Source organism: Odocoileus virginianus, chromosome 1, assembly GCF_023699985.2.
Source record: "Odocoileus virginianus isolate 20LAN1187 ecotype Illinois chromosome 1, Ovbor_1.2, whole genome shotgun sequence".
Classification (NCBI taxonomy): Eukaryota; Metazoa; Chordata; class Mammalia; order Artiodactyla; family Cervidae; genus Odocoileus; species Odocoileus virginianus.
The window spans coordinates 103,740,194-103,760,417 of record NC_069674.1 but is presented as its reverse complement, the minus strand read 5'-3'; the positions used below and the strand labels follow the sequence as shown (position 1 = coordinate 103,760,417).

General features: G+C 42.5%; 2 protein-coding genes across 2 annotated transcripts in view; one reads left to right on the top strand and one right to left on the bottom strand.

The window, feature by feature from the left end:
- Positions 1 to 215: 215 nt before the first annotated feature.
- LOC139038647 (atherin-like) lies at positions 216 to 5,479 on the bottom strand. Its single transcript, XM_070477560.1, has 3 exons — positions 5,066 to 5,479; positions 2,426 to 2,562; positions 216 to 758 (listed from the first exon to the last, which is right to left on the bottom strand). The coding sequence occupies exons 1-3, from the start codon at positions 5,477 to 5,479 to the stop codon at positions 653 to 655; spliced, it is 657 nt and encodes a 218-aa protein (XP_070333661.1). The 3' UTR covers positions 216 to 652.
- Positions 5,458 to 20,224, top strand: part of CDK14 (cyclin dependent kinase 14) — a 642,874-nt gene continuing 628,107 nt past the window's right edge. Inside the window, exons 1-2 of the mRNA XM_020914848.2 lie at positions 5,458 to 5,960; positions 11,500 to 11,531. Of these exons, the coding sequence (XP_020770507.1) occupies positions 5,870 to 5,960; positions 11,500 to 11,531 (123 nt within the window). The 5' untranslated portion in view covers positions 5,458 to 5,869. The remainder of the gene's footprint in view (positions 5,961 to 11,499; positions 11,532 to 20,224) is intronic.

The following is a 20,224-nucleotide window of genomic DNA, read 5'->3' as shown; positions in this document are numbered from 1 at the left end:
CACAGGGTTTGGGTTCCCTGGAAGTATTAACTTCTGACTGCTTTTGCATCCATGTCCAGAGCTCAATTACAGTACTGGCCTCTGAAGTTTCATTCTGATGGGTGCAACAGGATGCACTGAAATTGATGACAACCATAAACAAGGACCCTCTAGTAATGACACATCTATACCACACACACAAGCAACACCAAAGGGATAACTGAGTGAGTCGTGAGTTAGTTCGAAACAATAGTAGTATATATTTCCTCATACAAAATTCTATTGTACAAATAATACAACAGTGAAAAACAAGAGTGAGAGGCCATTCTTATTTTTAAGTATGGTTTAATAGGGGGCTTCCCTCGTGGTTCAGCTGGTAGAGAATCTGCTTGCAATGCAGGAGACCTGGCTTTGATCCCTGGGTTGGGAAGATCCCTTGGGGAAGGGAGTGGCTACCCACCAGAATTCTTGCTTGGAGAATTCCATGGATAGAGGACCCTAGCAGGTTTGGGCTTCCCTGGTGGCTCAGATGGTAAAGAATCTGCCTGCAGTGCAGGAGACCCCCGGTTTGATCCCTGGGTCGTTTACCAGATCTTTAATGATTTAACAGGAGAGGGGAATTTATCAATATTTCAATGCACACTTTGACCTTGATAGTTTATTTTCTTCAAAACTATTCTGAGCTAATACCCCTAACACCATTTGAATGGGTTTGCAACTTCTTTGTTCTTTCTGCAGTCATTTGAAAGTAGATCAGCTGACTTATATCCCTTGGTCTCCTGAAATATATGATGACAAAAATATAGAATTACCTGAAAAATAATCAGACAAAAATAGCTTTTATTCCCGAACACACTGAGAGGTTTGTGTCAGCACTGAGTGATTTCCGTGAAAGTGAAAAGGATTTGGATTATGAGTGACTAGGTAATGGATGGGTGATAGAACAGGAAAACAAGGAGGCAGGAGAGCCTCCATTTACCTGCGTGTGAGAAACATTGGTTTCTGGGACCTTCCATTTCCCTCCCTTTTTTGGATTTTAATTTAAAAAAATCGTCTTAAGAATTAATTATTCATTTATCTGTTTTTGACTGTGCCACACAGCAGGCATCTGGGATCCTAGTTCCCCGACCAGGGATCAAACCTGCGCCCCCTGCAGGGGAAATGCAGTCTTAACCACTAGACGGCCAGGGACGTTCTCCCTGTTTTAAATTTTAATTTTCTCTTTGTCAAAACAACAACAACAATAACAAAAAGGAACCCTTAAGACTAGACATTACCCAACAGCTGGAACATAAAAGTCAGTGTTTTGACTTCCATGTACCAGTTTCACTGAGACTCACTGGGAACTTGGTATAGGTCACCTAAACTTGTGCTACTTCAGTTCCTGGATGTGTTAAAAAAAAAAAAAAAAGGATAATATTTGATCCTAAAAATAATTAACTAGGGTAACTGTTTAGAGTTCTAAGAGGATATTTAATTAGGCAAGTTTCCACCACTTTAATAACTGCACTCAACTATGTGCCATAATCATTAGCTATCTACCATAGTTAAATTCTAAATATTTACATTAATAAACATATATTTTCACTTTAACTTCACTTTCCAACTCTAGTCCCCACATGCTTGTTTCATGGATTTCTTTTCTCTGATAATATCTTCTGATACTGTTTCAGATCAGTAAAGCTGCTTCTGCTGGAACTTAAGATTCTAATCAAATCCTCTATATTTCATCTTGTTTGGATTAAGATTCATTTCCTTAAAATTAACTGCCAGCATATGAGCCTACTATTTTTCTTATATGAACAAGATCCATTCATAAGAGCATAATTTATGTATAACATGACTAGAGTATCTTAGTTAAATTTCACAACATTTTTATTAGTGGATCTTTGTCTGTCTTACTTGTGTATTAATTACTCTTCATTAACGTATCCCAGTGTATGAGCTGAGAGGAGAAGTGTCACCATTCAAATTAGAATCAGAATTTTGCAGCTATGGATGACCCTAGAGGTCAGCTAGTTGAAAATCATCATTTCATAGATAATGAAGTGGGTAAGTCACTTGTCTAAGGCCATACAACATCTGGGGATACAATAGGGATGAGAACCCTTGAGTCCTGGGTCTCCAACCACCTGCTGGTATTACTCTAGGCCTAACTAATACACTTTGATTGCTGGGGTCAGGAAGATCCCCTGGAGGAGGAAATGGCAACCCACTCCAGTATTCTTGCCTGGAGAATCCCATGGACAGAGGAACCTGGTGGGCTATAGTCCACAGGGTCACAAAGAGTCAGACATGACTGAGCAAATTAATACACAAACATGCTTTAACTGATGAATTTGATTCACTTCCACCCATGTTGGGTTCAGCCCCTCAGTAGGCTTATCTGTTTATAGGCAGATGCTACACCTTTAATTCAGGCCAGTCAAAACTATAACCTCTTTACCAGAAGTTCAAACAGAGAACTGGAACAGATCCATTCTCCCACTGAAAATGCATATGCCATACAGATGCTGGAGAGTCATCTTTGTCTCTGAGGACAACATGTAACTTCTCAGTGGCAGCAATACATTCTGAATTCATCTGAAAGTGAAAAGTGAAAGTATTAGTCGCTCAGTTGTGTCTGACTCTTTGCGACCCCATGGACTGTAGACCCCCAGGTTCCTCTGTCCATGAGATTTCCTAGGCAAGAATACTGGAGTGGGTGGCCATTTCCTCCTCCAGGGGATCCTCCTGACCCAGGGATTGAACTTCGGTCTCCAGCACTGCAGGCAGAGTTCCTACTGTCTGAGCCATGACAAATATTTAATTCACATCCACTATGAAACAGGTATTATACCTTTCGTATCTAGGGCCCTACAGTCCATAGGGTCACAAAAAAATTGGGCATCACTTAGTGACTAAACAACAACATCCAAGGCCCCAGCCCTTGGGGAACTTACACCCTAAAACGAAGGCAAATGTGAAACAAATAACCATACCAAGGGTTGAGCCTGGGAATGCCCTGGTGGTCCAGGGGTTAGGGCTCTGGGTTTTCGATGCAGAGGGCACAGGCGCTAGTCCTAGTCTGGGAACTAAGATTCTGAACGCTGGGCAGCACGGTCAAAAAAAAAGTTGAATCCTATAACTTAAGTGTACATAGCTCAAAGGTATCCAGTTAAAATTTCCTTTTTAATATCACAGTTTCTTGGAAATTAGTCATTTTAATTTTTAACCAAAGAAGGAAGTAGATATCTTGGGAAGTTGATTTTTCATACTTGCCAAGCTTTACATGGTCCACTACTAACAACTATTTCTCCTGCAAGGTATATCATTGCAGTTAGGTGAAAATATTTTTGGAGAGGGATAGGTAAAAATGTAGTAAATATTATGTTTATGTTTAAAGTATTATTTCTATTATTATAAAATTAATGCATTTTGAGGGGTAAAGCATTTAAATTATATTTAAGGGTACAAAGAAAACATTCTGTCTATCCTGAGTATACACACTCAGCTTTTTGTTCCTCTTCAGAAATTTTCTAAGCATATAGAAACATATATATGTCTATTTTTTCTTATAACTATGAAAATGGGTTAATGGTAAATATAGTTTTTTTCACTAACCCAAGACATATTTATATATCCCCACATATTGATCTATTTCATTTTTTAAAACGTTTACCTACTATACCATAGACTGCATATACCATAATTTATTCAAACAGAAGTTGATCTTTTAAAAAGTCAATGATACTAAATACTGGGAAGGTAAAACAGAGAATATGAATATATATATGTATACACATGTATATATATAAACATATTCACACACAAGAAACGTTGTCAGAATGAATAGGATTAATAGGCTAGCCACAGAGGCACCTAGTCAAAGTCCATTCAGTTAATGACTGCTTCTTCGCCGTTGACTGATAGGTACAATCCATCAGTATTTTGATTGGTGGCTTTAGACTTTCCATTCAAAGCTGCTGATACCTTTCTCCCCAACTAACCTGATGTAGAGGTAAAAGTCAAACCTCCTGTCTGAAGCCACACTTGGTGCTGTCAATAACATGTAGGCAGAATCACCAGAACCCAACATCCATTTCAACTCATCCCTTTAAGTTTCTTAAGGAATTCCCCACCCTCCTCTGCTCCCCACTAGGGTTGACTTCCTGTCTTTTATCAGTCTCCATTTATCAAGACCCTATAATGTGCTCAGTGCAGAGCAGAACGAATCGAAGTGTTCCACCTCACAATTTAGGGAAGGCAGGGGGCTAGTTTTTGTTTTCAGATAAAAGTCTATTAATAAAACATAAACTCCCTAAAACTTCCTTTAAACCAAACAGCATTGTCACATGCTCAGAAACTCTCATTACTTTCATAGCCAGATGACTCAAGATTACTACATTTCTATTCATAAGGAGTTTGTTGGCCTGAAATCAACAGAGTCAGGCCTTTCCCCCATCTTCCTTCTCTCTCCCTTGGGAAACAGAGTTTTGGAGGCTCGCTGCAGAATGAAGACGATGTGTGTCTGCTGCCTAAACTGTGTGTCTGCCGAACCCTCCTTTTAAAATTCTTTTTTTTTTTTTTTTGAGATTGGGGAAGAGGAGGTCTGAATGTGTTTTTTTTTTTTTTTTTTTGCCTCTAAGCCTTTCAATTTAGAACCATATTCTAAAAATGGTAGATAGGCTAAGGCCTTCTGCTTGCTACTTACTATAGAACTGGGTATTCATATCAGAGATCAGCCGCGTCTACATTACCAAGTCTGTCACTCAGCGTGACGGGGGATGAAGGGAACAGACCACCAGCCCTGCCCGCCTGGGGAGTTTAACACTTGAAGCTTCTGCTTTTGCACTTGACTCTCCTAAAAAACGGGCTCACCTTCCTGTTTAGTTCTTTCGCTTCACAGTTTCCTTGTCAAAACTGAAGAAAAAACAAAAAGTCACCGTCAAACCTGGGTGCATCCCGGAGGCTTTTCCACTCCTCGGACCGGGAGGAAGCGATCTCGGCCAACCCCACCTCTACCCCCGCCCCCCCCACCCCCCAGCTCTTTTCACAGGCGATCGCGGCAGGGACAAAATCGCTGTGATAAACCATCCAGGCTCACCCCCCTTCCTTTCGGGGCCTCCCCACAGGGCGAGACCGGGTTCCCAGCGGCGGCCAGCTCCCAGCCTTGCCCGATCACGTTCCTCCGCCGGCCGGGGTCCTGGAGCGCGCGGGCCCGGCTGGCCGCCGGGGGAGGCGCGCGGGGGCGCGAGCGGGCCGTGGAGGGCGGCAGGGAACGTGGGCCCCGGGCCGGGGACCGAGGTCGCGCCGGGGTCCCGCGCCCCGGGGGCCTGCGCCAGAGGGAAGGCGGGGCCGAGGCGGCGGCGGCGGCGGCGGGAGGGGGTTGAGGGCGGGGCGGCTGGCGGATCCGCGCCGCGGCTTTCTCTCCCGAGCGCCCGAAACTCGGGGCTGAGAACTTCTCCGCGCCCGCGCCCCGCGCGCTCGGCGACCGCCCCCCCAGCCCGGGCGCCCGCATCTCGTCCCCGGCCCGCCCCCGCCCCGCCTCCGCCCGCGCCGCCCCCACCGCCGGCCGCCGGCCGAGCTTCTCTCGGTTACAAAGGAGGGAAAATGAGCTGGGCGGCGGCGGCGCGGCGCGGGGCCACCACGGCGGCGGCTGCAATCGCGGCCGCCCCCGGCACCACGTAGAACGCCCCCGCCCGTCCAGCCGCGGCCCAGGCCCGAGCCGAGCCTGCTGCTCCTCGCTAGCCTCCCCAGCCCTGCGCCTCGCCTCCCGGCCCGAGGAGGAGGTGGAGGAGGTGCAGGAGGCGGAGGAGGCGCCGCCTTCGCCGCGCCGCGCGCCCTCGCCGTTGTCTGCGCTGCGCTCTGGACCAGTTTGGGGAAGTTGCCCGAGCCCCGTGTCGCCCAGATGTGCGACCTCATTGAGCCGCAGCCGGCCGAGAAGATCGGCAAGATGAAGAAGTTGCGGAGAACTTTGTCGGATAGTTTCAGCCGCATTGGTAAGTGGCGTGCTGTCCCGGGCACCGGCCCGGCGCCCTCGGCCCCGCACTTCTGGCACTAGCGGCGCAGGGGCCACCCGGGGCTGGCGTGGGGCGCTCTGCGCTGCGCGCGAAGGGTGGGGGGTACAGTGCCCGGGACCTGGGGAGGGCGACGACAAAAAGGAGGGACACCCCTTGCCCTCATGATCCGAGGGTTCATTTGTGCTTGATCGTAAGCCTACAATTTGGGTTCCCTCTCCTCGCCGCTAGCGCTCCTGCCTTCGCGCCCGCGGGGGACAGGCGAGGGCACGCTCCGGGCCCCGCTGCGCTCCCAGCTGCGCGGCCGCCTGGGTCACTTTTTTTTTTTTTTTTTTCCTCTCAGGCCTTGGTTATTGGGTGTTTAGTCAGTAATTTAACTTTGGGAATTGGTGAAATGTTGAATTTGTGCCATGGTATTGTTTAACATCCAGCCTAACGAGAAGTGGGACAGATACCTTGGGATCTTTTGTTCGGTACTTCGGGTCATCGAAAGCGAGATTTGGTTGTTGAGTCCCGAGTTCTCTGAATCTTTCCATTGCTGCAGAGAAATGCGCGCTGTGAACCTGTCTGAACATTTTAGAAGTCTCCCAAACTTCTTCCATACACTAGCGCTCCAGGGCTATTGTCTTTAAATCAGCCGGCCAATTGACTGACAGATAGCCGACCGAGAAATATTTGGGACATTTAAGAATAAATCCGTGTCGCAGACTATAACAGGGCGACAGCAGTGTCACGTGGAATGGGTTGGTTCGATTTCTAGGTTTGGCCATAAAACCCCCCTTTACCTTACAACGGCGGCTACTTTTGCTAACATCTTAACTTTCATTTACACAGGCAACTCTTTTCAGCAGGAAAATGGTACAAGTACTAAAACTAATACCTCAGGGTCCCTAAGAAGCCTTTAGAGTCCCTCTAGCCTTTGTTTCACTTAACATGTCACCCATGTTAATGAAGGTGTTAATGGAAATTAAACGTAAGGTGCTTCATGCCTTAAACCAAAACCGTGGAGTGCATATGAGTATTGTCCTTGTCCTTCCATCCATTCATTTAAAAATAGTGGTATAAGTGCATCGTGAAATATGCAAACTTCCCTCAAGTCAAAATATGTTTTTAGTCTATATTTCTTTGTTGTCTTCTAACTTAAAAAATTTCGTATTGGTATACATAAACTTTCCCAAGATGACCATAAAGTTATGGTATGAAACCAATATTTAGCCCTGGTTTATTTATTTTGTGTATTGGGTATTTGCAGTTTTATGAGTTAGGGATGCCTATTAAGAGTCCTTGCATTCAAATGAAGTTTGAAGCCAAGAAGAGTGTGAGAGAGCAAGGTGTTGAGTCTCTGTGCATTATTAAGAAGGATGTTTCAGCCCCCGACCCAAACTATCACAGAGGCAGATTCTGGAGTCCATTAAGCCCTGTTCTAAAAGGCACTAAGTGTATATTTACTAATGCTAATGACTCTGTTGGAACCCATCCAGTTTTGTGTTAAATAATTCATTGCAATTGAGTCTCAGTAAGAACCCAAGGACATTAATATAAAAATTCCTTATGTTTAAATAATTTCAAGGTTTTGATCGACAATCAGTAAAATTTGGATTAACTACAATGCTGGCAAATGTGATATTGTTGTTAATTGGATTTTATAGCTTACAGAGATTTAGTGATGTGGAACTCCTTTTGATTCCAACTCTTGTGAAAATATCTTCTAAGTTCTAGTAGATTTTTACCTCCTTCTTTTCAGAAGCAGTACAGTGCTGTGAACATAACTAATCATTTCTTGTATTGATGGAGGGTCATGTTTCTGAATAGCAAATCTCACTCTGGAATACTGTAAAAGGAGATAAAGAGGGTTAAGTGATTCTGTACACCAAGCTCAAGACATTCATTAGAAGTAGCATTACAGAAGAGAAGTCTTTACTATCTACATATTTTTTAAAGTTTTATTTGCAAAACCAAAGGCAATGAGATCGATCCCGTTGTTTAAGGATTTTTAAGGTTGTTGAGTTGAGGTGTCGCTATGGGATTACCTAGTGCATACGGGCTCTGTGTTAGGTGGATTGGGGTCTCCAGTGTCATCGGTTCTAGTGGAGTGACCTTGGACAGGTCCCTCACCTCTGAGCTCGCTTTTCAAGCTCCTTTGTTACTGGCACTTAGTTAAGTAACGTATAAGATGCCCTGTGTTGTATGGGATTGAAGACTCCATAGATGTTCCTAATGTGTTACGTTAGTGATTACAACATCCTGACATACGGATCTTCTGGTGGGAAGCAAGAGAAAAGAAGTGACCATTGACTTGATAGTAGAGTTAACCTGAAACGTGGATGGGTTTGGGAGTTAGGCTGATCCGGGCTCGAATCCCATTTCTGTTGCTTGCTGTGTACTTTGGCCAACTAGCAGAATTTCCCTAAATCCTCGAGTCCTCATCTGTCAGTTTTCTTAAGGCCGTTATGAAGATTAGATCAGATAAAACACATAAACTGTCTAGTGAATATCTGTCCCATGGTGAAGATTGATACTGGAGGCTGTTATTGTTCTTTCTGATTTCTGAGTTTATCTCCTCTATCTTCTTCCTTTCTTCGTTGGTACTTCTTGAGGAGATCAAAGAGTGAATGGTTTACTCCTGCTGAGTAATTCAACATCTCAGTATATTTATTCCCTTTAACCAATCTACTATGGGTTTTGAAATAAACATACTGACTTTATTTTGCTTTTTTAGTATGACTCAAAAGTATAGTTTGTTATATGGTAAAATATACAGTATCATTGTTTAGCCGTGAGAAATTAGTAATCATCTACAGAAAATGAGGACAGTTTTTGAAAGTCTGTGATTTTCATTAATTATGGATTAATAATCCATTATTATAAAAGATTAATAATAACTCTAATTATATATCAGTGACATTGCTAATGTTTAATTTACTTGCACATGCAAGATCAGCCAACTTTGTCACTACCCACTTCAAATACAGCTGATCTGAGATTACTCTATTATAAAAGGTCTAATAAAACACACTGGCTTTCAAGCCATAGCACTCTAATTTATGACATTTGCCAGGGAGTGACACAGCTATGGTTCTTTTGTAAGATGGGTGTAATTGAATTTCAGAGTCATCCATTGATTTCAGTAGTGAGTATTTATGGTTTTTTCCTAAATAGTGTTAGCGTGTTCACTTACTAGGAATTACTATAGTTGTCTCACTTCTTAAAAAAATTAGCATAAACAGAGACAAATGGGAACTTGATTGTTTAAATATTAAAATCCATTTCCTCTTTTCTTTCCTTGTTTCTTTTATTTTCAGATGACTGCTTAGAAGGAGAAAGGCTTTCTGTAATACCTAATGTGAGGTTAAGGTTGAACTGATGTTTCTTTATATTCGTTTGAATGCATTTCTTCACACTTAACTTGGATTATCTCCCTGAGAAAGGAAGTTTATACTCTGTGATATTTGAGATGAACCCTATGTATACCATTTCTTTAAAAGATGAAGTTTGTGAGATAACGGAAAAAAAGGAAGAGGCTGTGGTTACGTTGAAATTGGGGATTTGTTATTTTGTTCTGTAAGTGTAATTTTAGAGTCCAGCTGTCACTTGATAAATCCATTCTGTCAAAAAGAGATATGTAGGGTTAAAGATTCACATGCAAAATTGAACTATTGCACCATATCCTCCCCTTCCCCATGCAGTTTCAAAAGACTTCACTTTGAAAACTGATATGGAATTTATATCTATGATTCTTTCATAAGAGACAATAGTACCTGGTTTTCATATGCCAAAACTTAATGCATCTCAAAGGGTAAGATGCTGTTCTTTTGCCCTTGAAGTACAGCTCATTAATTCCACAAATACTTACTGAGTACTTCTTGTGTGCTGGTGTGCTGGTGTTGAGAGTCAGTGATGCGGTTCCTGTCCCTCGAAGACTTTAAGAGAACACAGGCCAGTGAATGAGCATTGACAAATTCTACCAGGAAGATTAGCATCATTTTCTGTTGGAAAACATCAGAGGGATACCATTTTAGTCTTGGTGAGATCATGGAAAGACTTCTGGAGGGAGCAGGGTCTGAGCAGAGGACTGAATAGAATATCTGATTTTGTTAGATGGCTTAATATATGCCCCTTTGTTAATCCAGAAAAATGTAATATGCTTGTTATTCCATGATATCCTTGAAGACAGTTGTGGGTTTTTATTTACATGAATGATTAATGACAATCAGGGAATGTAATCAATAATGAGATGTTGTATGCTTGTTTAGGTCACAGTTTCATCAGTGACCTGATAAATATTTGGTAAAGACAACTTTAATTGGTCTTTTTTGTTACCACTAATTGCTCTTCAGGGAAGGGATTCAGTGTTTAAAAGAAACAATGCAAGGTGTCAATTTAGTAATGAAGTGTTCAGTGAAGGGGTAGACTTCTTGGTCTTAAAATATTCTCCCCTGTGGTGTCCTGGGTTTGAGAATAGTGTATACAGGAGATTATCTGGCTTCCTGCTCTTTATATCTTAGAAAATACACCTGCAATTCCCCCTTCTCTTACCTCCTTTTCTTTCTACCTGTAGATCCCAGCCCTTTATCCAGAAGGTTGGAGGAACTGGTAAGACTTAGGTGGCAAGAAGGAAATAGTCCGGTCTGGGTGTTAAAGATTTTCTAGTTTCTACTCTGTTCAGCCTGAATAGAACTTTAGAGTATAGACCAGTAAGCCCCTATGCACGATTGTGTATATCTGAAACGTTTCTCCAACTCATGATTTCAGTTACATTTGCTCCTTTGTGCGTTCTTTTTCATCTCAAACATTCTAAATAAATGTAGCATTTAAGGACCTAGGTGTTTGTCAGCTAAACATGAAATACTTCTCTTTCTCTTCAGAGTAATTAAATGCCAGTTTTGAGGATATGAATATTTCAAGTAAATTTCAAGTATTTGCTCGTTTCTATGAAACACTCCAAATGTATTGTCTCCTTTGGTGATACCCTGTTAGAAGAGTTATGTTGAAAATCTTTGAATTATGTTTCTGCAGTGCTTATTTTGCACTTCTTATCTTTCATCATCAAACTTAAACTTCTCTCAGTATGAAAATCTCATTCGGGGCCCTGTGCAGAGTCGGCATCTTTCTGACAATTGGTTTGGGAGGTCGAGCCACCCCCTGCATGATGGTAGATGAGCAAACAACAGAAGTTTAAGGGGAAATTTCTTCAAGATTCCTTTTTGATTCCTTCATACTTTGATTAAAACATTTTTCTACTAAAGGAGAAATAGAGGAAAGATATGCCTACTTCTTTTCCATAGTTGGGAGTGTAGTTTCATTTACATATTTATGAAAGTGCTTCACAAAGATGCATGCTGTGCAGTTCTGTCATTTGCAGTTTTCATATTTGTATCATAACATTGTTATTCAGGTTGGGGTACAATTTTACTTTCTGAAATGGAAACACCATACTACTTTTTTTTTTCTTAGAACTTAGATACTTGGCCTCTTTGAGATGTTTCACAATAATTGTTTCCTTTCCCCTTTTATTTTATAGCCTTGAAGAAAGAGGACACCACCTTTGAAGAGGTAGGTTAAATTTCTTTATCTAACATGAGAAGTGTTTGATTACTGCCAGGTAAACTTGTAGGTGTCAACTCTGCACTTAGAAGCAAACAATCAAAAAATGCCTTAGAAAAACAAACAAAAAAACAAGTGATGGCATCTTTTTATTTAGTTACGGTGTATTTTCCAATTTTAAATAACTGTTCAGATTGAATTTTGTTGTCAATCAACAGAAATGTGTCTTTTGAAATTAACAAGCAAACACAAGACTCCTGCCAGCTTTGTTTTGTTACTTTGTTGATGATGGTGGTACTGGTGAAGCCCAGTGTGACCTGTGTGCTAGGGCAAGTCTGGAGCTGTTGGCAGGTCGGGTTCCACCGCTGCGAATGAGGGCGTGATGCAGTGCTGACGCCACAGACTGTCAGACTCCCAAAGGAGGTGCCGTCTTCTCTTATTCTAGTTTGCCTATTCTTTGTCTATCAGATCTGTCTTTATCTACTTGCTGCAAAGTAGCAACAAAGCTCTTTCCAGAAAGGCAGGGGGTTCCTCTGTAATTAATAGCACTCTGAATGTGATTTTTCAGTTGTGCTGTCTCTGGATTTTTGATAGTATCTGTGGGAATCACCAGACAAATACCACGTTTCCAGAATGTTCTCAAGAGCTCTGTAGAGTGAAGTGTTTCATTGTTGCCATCTAAAGCCAGTGTCATTGATGCACGTTGTAAAGGGGGCCATGTGTGTGTGTGTGTGTGTGTATATATATGTATATATGTGCTCAGCTGTGTCTGACTCTTTGCAACCCTGAGCACTGTAGCCTGCCAGGCTCCTCTGTCCATGGATTTCTCTAGGCAAGAATACTGGAGTGGTTTGTCATGCCCTGTGGCAGGGAACCTTCCAAACCCAGGGATCGAACCCAGGTCTGCCATTGCAGGTGGATTCTTTATCGTCTGAGCCGCCAGGGAAGCCCAAGAATACTGGAGTGGGTAGCCTATCCCATACAGACACACACGCATATATATAGTATGTTTATGTATGAACACATATGTATCTACACAATGTACTTATCCTGTAGCCTGATGGAAGAATAGATGAGTTTGGTTGTGGTTTGCTTTGATTTAACAGTTGCTGATTCCATGAAAGAGGCTACCTGACCTCCCCGTGTTGCAGTGCTTCGGAGAGGAAAGGATACACGTGCTCATGGAAGGTTCCCCTGTCCATGTGGCTGGCTGTGGTGTGGGACGGGGCACTCAGGGAGAACCTGCACCAGACCGGGATTTCTGCAAGGTGCCGAGACATTTGGCTCTCACGGTCTGACACTTTGTCTGTTGCACCTGTTCTTTTTTCCCCACTGGGTCCAGCTCTACACACGGCTTCCCAGGTGGCTCAGCGGTAAAGAATCCTCCCGCCAATGCAGGAGAATTGGGTTCGATCCCTGGTTTGGGAAGATCCTCTGGAGGAGGAGATGGCAGCCCACTTCAGTATTCTCGCCTGGAGAATCCCATGGACAGAGGAGCCTGGTGGGCTACAGTCCATGAGGCCGCAAAAGAGTCGGATACGACTGAGCGGACTGAACAACAAGCAGCTCTGCAAAGCTGCGTGTCCCTGGACTCCAAAGCAACTTTCCCTGCCAACATTCCTGAAATAGCCTGTGAAATTTAGTGATTCTAGACCTGAAGCAATAAAGGAGCCTTTTCTTTCCCATCTATAGTGGGTCATAATGCTATTCTCCTTGAAACCTGTCTTTCTGGAATTTCTGCAGTGTTACCAAGATGTTTTCCGGAGAGTGTTTTCTTTCTTCTCGAAAGAAATCAGTGTGAGAATATTGAGCACCTTTTCTGTATAAAGAAAGCTCTCCCTTCTAATAATGGAGGTAATTTAAGTTTACATTAAAAAAAAAAATAAGGAAAAAGAGAAGAAAAACCTCCCAAATCCTATTATTCAATTACATCTGCTATTGAATGTCCTTGCTTCTTTTCTCGTGTAAAGAACGAACAAAAACAACCTCCGCCCCCCAAACTATAGCCCATATATTCTATCCTACTTTTTTTTTTTTAATCTCTGTTTTTGACTGTTTTTACGGATGACACCTAATCTTTAATAGAAACTTAAAAAACCTTTTTTCTGGTTTAAACACCATTAATGATTGTGTTATTCTGCCACGTGGTGGTGAGATCAGCTTTCAAAAACACCTGAGGCTGGAACCTAGCTGAAAGTTAAGGATATATGAGCGAAACCTGTAACTTCGTGTGCTATCTTCCCCCCAAACCTCTGCATAGCTGAAGGTCTGCATTTTGTAATTTGGGGCAAAATTATCCTTAGCTTTTTTTAATAAAATAATTAATTGATTAATTAAGTTTTGGCTGTGCTGGGTCCTCCTTGCTGCGCAAGTTTTTCTCTAATTCTGGTGCAGGGGCCTCTTATTGAGGGGGCGTCTCTTGTTGCAGAATCCAGGCTCTGGGGTGCGGGGCCTTCAGTAGTTGTGGCAGGTGGACTCTGCGCACACACTCACTGGCTTTGCTGCATGGACTTATTTGCTCCTTGGCATCAGGGATTGAACCTGTGTCTCCTGCATTGGCAGGTTGATTCTTTACAACTGAGACACCAGGGAATCCCTACCCTTAACTTGTATGAAGCCATTTTTCTTCCCCTGCTAAAGGAAAGAGATTGGGTAGATACCTTAAGTCAGTAAATCACAGAATGTTCCATCTTGAGGAGATACTGGAAATCAAGTGACAGACTTCATATTTTCAAAGATGAAGGAGCTGAGGTTTGGGGTGGGGGAACAGGTGATTTTCATTTAGTCAGGGGAGGACCCAGGGCCAGGAGCCTGGGAGACAGGATTAGTAAAGACATGCTTGAACATCAGCCCCAAATCAACCACCCTTTCAAGGGCAATCAACTTCCGTTCCCCAGGCCTTTTATAAAATAGAGATGTGATAGTACCTCCTTCCTAAGGTTATTGGGAGGATTGTGTGTGTTAGTCACTCAGTCGTGTCCTACTCTTTGCGACCCCATGGACTGTAGCTTGCCAGGCTCCTCTGTCCATGGGATTCTCCAGGCAAGAACACTGGAGTGGGTTGCCATTCCCTTCTCCAGGGGATCTTCCCTACCTAGGGATCGAACCCAGGTCTCCTGCACTGCTGGCATATTCTTTACCATCTGAGCCAGCAGGGAAGCCCATATTGGGAGGATTAGATAAGCTAAGTGTATAAAGGTTCCAGAATAGCCACTGGCACATAGCAAATGTCTTATATTTCATCTTGTCATTGTCCTTGTCTTCATCATTGCTGTCATTATTGATGCTCTTACCATGACATCTGCCTTCTGTAGTTGAAGGGCTACAAGGAGGATGAAAAGATTAAATTCAAAGGTAAGTATTAGGTCTATGAGGAGAATTATTTTCAGATATTCCCTTAAAATTTCAAAGACTTCATGTGATGATTTGCATATTAAGACTGTAAACCCACCATTTTTTAGATTCCCTGAAGGAATGACTGCCTGCGTTCAGTTTTGTAGTTCCTCTGTGTCTTGCATGTGGTTAGTGTTCAAAAAATATCTATTGAATATGAGTGAATATAGGTTGCAAATGGAGAGAAAGTTCATCCCAGGACCAGCCAACATGGATTGTCATTTGCCACTTCCTAGCTGTTTGTGCAGGTATTTACTTTACCTAGGACTCAGTTTTCTCATTTGTCAAACCAGTTAGTAAGACAGTGATCTTCAAGTTGCTTTCTATCTGTCAGTGCAGCATAAAATTCTGTAAAACCGTCAACATAAAATTACAGTTTTACCAAGATCAGAAAGGAGTACTAGACCGGTGCTTATGTAAGCAAGAAGTCACTGAGTTTTTGTATGATCATTTTCAGGTTATAATGGCAGAAATTTTCTTGAATTCCTTTCATGATCTTCCGCTTTTCCTGTAGGAGTTGGGGAACTCAAACAGTTCACTGGAATCCAATTAAGATTTGAGTCTTGGAATCTGGGGGTTGGGTGTGATTCTTAGATATTCGTGAGGTGTGGCGACTCCTAACTCATGTTTATGAGCTGGAGAGTGCCTTATCTCAAGGAGTGGCTTTCTTTAGAGTGCCTAGAGAGAGGAGTGTGGTGGCTAGTCCCTTATTCAAGTAGAGGATGTATGTAGGTTGTGTAAATGTTTGACTTTGAACAGGAAGAGGAGAAAAAGAAATGTGGCTTTCTTTGGAAGAATTTTTTATTTTTCCTTTTCTTTCCTCTCTCCCTCTAACCCTCTTTACTTTCCTTCTTGCTTTATTAAATTATACTACATGGTATTAGTTTCAATGATGATTCTGTGTTTGTACATACTGCAAAGTAATCACCACAATAAGTCTCTATCCATATGTCTCTATACATAGATACAGAATTTTTTTTTCTTGTGATGAGAACTTTTAAGATTTACTCCCTTAGAAACTTCCAAATGTGCAGTACAGTATTATGAACTGTAGTCACAGGGCTCTACATTACATTTGGTGGTCATCTGTATGTCTTCTCTGGCATTTGTTCAGATTCTCTGCTCATTTTTTAAATAGGATTGGTTTGTGCCATTAAACTGTGTTACATCTTTATATATTTTGGATAGTAATCCCTTGTCAGATACACTATTTGCAAATATTTTCTCCCATTCAGTGGATTGCCTTTGCAGTTCTTTCTGTAATCCAGTTGCCTTGTTGATATGCCTTGCTGATGGTTTCTTTTGCTGTGCAGAAGCTATTTATTTTTGCTTTTGGTGTCAGGTCCAAAAATGATTGTAAAGATTGATGTCAAGGAGCTTCCTGCCAGTGTTTTCATCTAGAAGTTTTAGGGCTTCAGGTCTTATAATCAAGTCTTTAATCCGAGTTATTTTTTGTGTATGGGATAATAGAGAGGTGTAGCTTTACTCTTCTGCAGATAGTTGCCCAGTTTTCCCAACACTATTAGAGTGTCCTTTCCCCACTGTATGTCCTTGGCTCCTTTGCACGTTAACTGACCATATATGTGTGAGTTGGTCTCTGGGCTTTCTATTTTGTTCCACGTACCTATGTGTCTTTTTGTGCTGTACTGTTTTGGTTACTGTGGCTTTTTAATGTAGCTTGAAATCAGGGGCATGATTCCTCCAGTTTTGTTCTTCTTTCTCAAGATTGCTTTGGTGATTCAGGGTCTTTTGTGGTTTTATACAGATTTTGGAATTGTTTACACTATTTCTGTGAGAATTGTGAAATTAGATTCTATTTGCTATTTTGGGTGATATGGACATTTTAACAATTATTATTTCTTCCAGTCATGAGCATGGAATATCTTTCCATTTATTTCTTTCATCAGTGTCCTATGGTTATCAGTATACAGATTTTTATCACTTCCTTGGTTAAATTTATTCCTTGATATTTAAAATTCTTGATTAAGTTGTAAAGTGAATTGTTTTCTTAATTTGACTTTATGATAGTTCATTATTATATAGAAAAAACAGATTTCTGGGCATTGATTTTTGCATCCTGAAACTTTACTGAATTTATTTATTCTTTCTTGTTAAAAATTATTTACTTTTGTTTTCGGCTGTGCTGGGTCTTTGTTGCTTTGTGGGCTTCCTCTGGTTGCAAACAGGGCAGTTAGTTTCTCGAGTTGCAGTTCTCTAGTTGCAGCGTGCAGGCTCCTTATTGCCTCGGCTTCCTCTGGTTGCAGTGAGCAGGGCAGTTAGTTTCTCGAGTTGCAGTTCTCTAGTTGCAGTGTGCAGGCTCCTTATTGCCACGGCTTCCTCTGGTTGCAGTGAGCAGGGCAGTTAGTTTCTCGAGTTGCAGTTCTCTAGTTGCAGTGTGCAGGCTCCTTATTGCCTCGGCTTCCTCTGGTTGCAGTGAGCAGGGCAGTTAGTTAGTTTCTTGAGTTGCAGTTCTCTATTTGCAGTGTGCAGGCTCCTTATTGCCACGGCTTCCTCTGGTTGCAGTGAGCAGGGCAGTTAGTTTCTCGAGTTGCAGTTCTCTAGTTGCAGCGTGCAGGCTCCGTATTGCCTCGGCTTCTCTGGTTGCGCAGCATGTGCCACGGGGCGTTCCGGTTTTGGTGGTTGTGGCCATGGATTCAGTAGTCATTGTACATGAGTCTAGTGGCCCTGAGGCATGTGGAATTCTCCTGGACCAGGGATTGAACCCATGCACCCCGCATTGGCAGGCTGATTCTTAACCATTGGACCTCCAGGGAAGTCTTTGTTTATTACTTCTAACAGTTTTTTGGTGGAATCTTTAGTTTTCCGTATCTAGTATTATGTCATCTGCAAATAGTGACAGGTTTACTTCCTTTCCATTAATGCTTTTTATTTCTTTTTCTTGCCTAATTGCTCTGGCTAGGACTTTCAGTACTTTGTTAAGAGTGGTGAAAAGGGCTGTCCTTTTCTTGTTCTTGATTTTAGAGATAAAGCTTTCACCATTGAGCATGATAGCTTTAACTTGTTGTATATGCTTTTTATTATGTTGAGGTACACTCCCTCTATACTCACAATTCCAGTGTTAGGGACTCTCAACCCCCACACAGTCAAAAATCCATGTCAACTTTATAGTTATTTCTCTATATCTGGGGTTCCACATCCATGAATTCAGCCCAGATTGGGAGCTAGATGGGACATTGGTCATTGATCTCAGTTTCCAGTTCTTGTCCCTCTTTCGTTATTTTGTATAAAGATATAACTCTAATACCCAAGATGATAAATATGGCAGTGATTTTTTAATGTGAACCAGAGTCTAGGGGTTAGGTACAAACATTTTGGAGATATTCCTGGTGATTCTTTGCCATCCCTTGAGGGTGGCAGAAGCCTTTGTGTTCTTTTTTCACCCTAACTGTCTTCATTACCGGAGCTCAGTGTCTTGTGAATGATGTATGTGTTGTATACAGTGTTGCAGCCTCAGGCTTCCCTGACTTCCTCATCTGAAATGCTAAATTTTGGTAACAGTGGTTCCTTAGCCCTCTTGCCGAGGCTGTAGTCCTTGTGTCTCTTCTGTGCTGGCTTCCAGTTTGCAGAGGACCCCTCCTCTGCCTGCCTGCCCCCTTCTCCCAGCCCACAGCCCGTCCTCCCTTCTCTGTTTCCTTGCTGTTTGTGCATGGTGTATCGCTCCCTGACAGTATCCTCAGTGGCCTTACCCCTTTGTACTTTGCTTGTAATCTCCTCTGCCAGCTCTCGATTTTGACCTGGCGTCTTTTCCTCTCTTACCCAGTGGCTGCCAAAGCTGCTTGAGGAAACCACTCTGTAAATAAATCTATCGTCTCCGTTCTTTTGCTGGAACCCGAGGCAACAGTGCACAGTCTTGCACTGTGTGGCTGACCTGTTTCCTGCTGAAACATTTCCACTCCCCTCAAACCTTCGAAGCACCCTCATCCACCCCTCCTTCCTTTTCTACTTGACTTTCCCTCTCTATTAGTTTGCTAGGGTTTCCATAGAAAAACACCCACAAAGTCGGTGGCTTAAACAACAGTCATTTTATTGTCTCACAGTTCTGAAGATCAGAAGTCTGAAGTCAGAGTGTTGGCAGCTTTGGTTCCTTCTGTGGGCTGTGAAGGAAGCATCTCTTCCAGGCATCCTCCCTTAACTTGTAGATGGTCCTCTTCTCCATGTGTTTTCACATCATCTTCCCTCAGTGAGTGTGTGTCCAAATCCCCCCACCTTTTTTTATAAGGCCATCAGTCATATTGAATTAGGGGCTCACTCTAATTAGGGCCTCACTCACTCTCTGCTCTGGTTTGTTGTTCAGTCGCTAAGTCCTGTCCGACTCCTTGTGACCCTCTAACTGCAGCATGCCAGGCTTCCCTGTCCTTCACTGTTCTCAGATTCATGTCCATTGAGATGGTGATGCTATCTGCCCATCTCATCCTCTGCTGCCCCCTTCTCCTCTTGCCTTCAGTCTTTCCCAGCATCAGGGTCTTTTCCAGTGAGTCAGCTCTTCACATCAGGTGGCCAAAGTATTGGAGCTTCAGCTTCAGCATCAGTCCTTTCAATGAACATTCAGGGTTGATTTCCTTTAGGGTTGACTGATTAGATCTCCTTGCTGTCCGAGGGACTCTCAAGAGTCTTCTCCAGCACCACAATTTGAAAGCATCCATTTTTCAGCACTCAACTTTCTTTATGGTCCAGCTCTTAGAATCATAAATGACTACTGCTACAAATTCATTTTAATTTAACTAATTATATCTGCAGTGACCCTGTTTCCAAGTAAGATCACATTCATAGGTACTGGGGTAACTTAAGACTTAAACATAGGAATTTTTGGTAGATACAAGTCAACTGATAATAACCTTCATGCTCTTAGAACCCTTAACAACATTAGGTGTTAGCCCCTTGCCTACACGTGTACATTATTCACTACAATCATACTTCCTGTTTTTCTCTAACTGAAAGGAAGATATGTCTTTTTCTCCTCTTCTGGTTGCTCCTTCTTTCCTCATGATTCCTTCTCCTTCTGTCCACTCCAGAAGCTTGTGTAATTGATTCTTTCTTTTATTTGTATAATTTATTTTATTTTTAAACTTTAAATTGGAGTGTAACTGCTTTACAATGCTGTGTTAGTTTCTGCTCTTCCACAGTGTGAGTCAGCTGTGTGTACACATATACCCCCTCCCCTAGGCCCCCCATCCCAGCTCATCAGGTCAGCACAGAGCGCCAGGCGGAGGCCCCGGTGCTGCGCGGCAGCTGCCCACCAGCCGTCTCTTTTATACTTGGTAGTGTATATACGTTAGCGCTGCTCTTGA

Coding starts and splice junctions, on each gene's coding strand:
- LOC139038647 (XM_070477560.1), bottom strand. CDS start 5,479: ATGCGGGCGCCCGGGCTGGGGGGGCGGTCGCCGAGCGCGCGGGGCGCG. Junction 2,563..5,065: donor AGGCCCCGAAAGGAAGGGGG/GTGAGCCTGGAT, acceptor TTTCACTTTCAG/ATGAATTCAGAATGTATTGC. Junction 759..2,425: donor GTTCTCTGTTTGAACTTCTG/GTAAAGAGGTTA, acceptor CATATATTTCAG/GAGACCAAGGGATATAAGTC.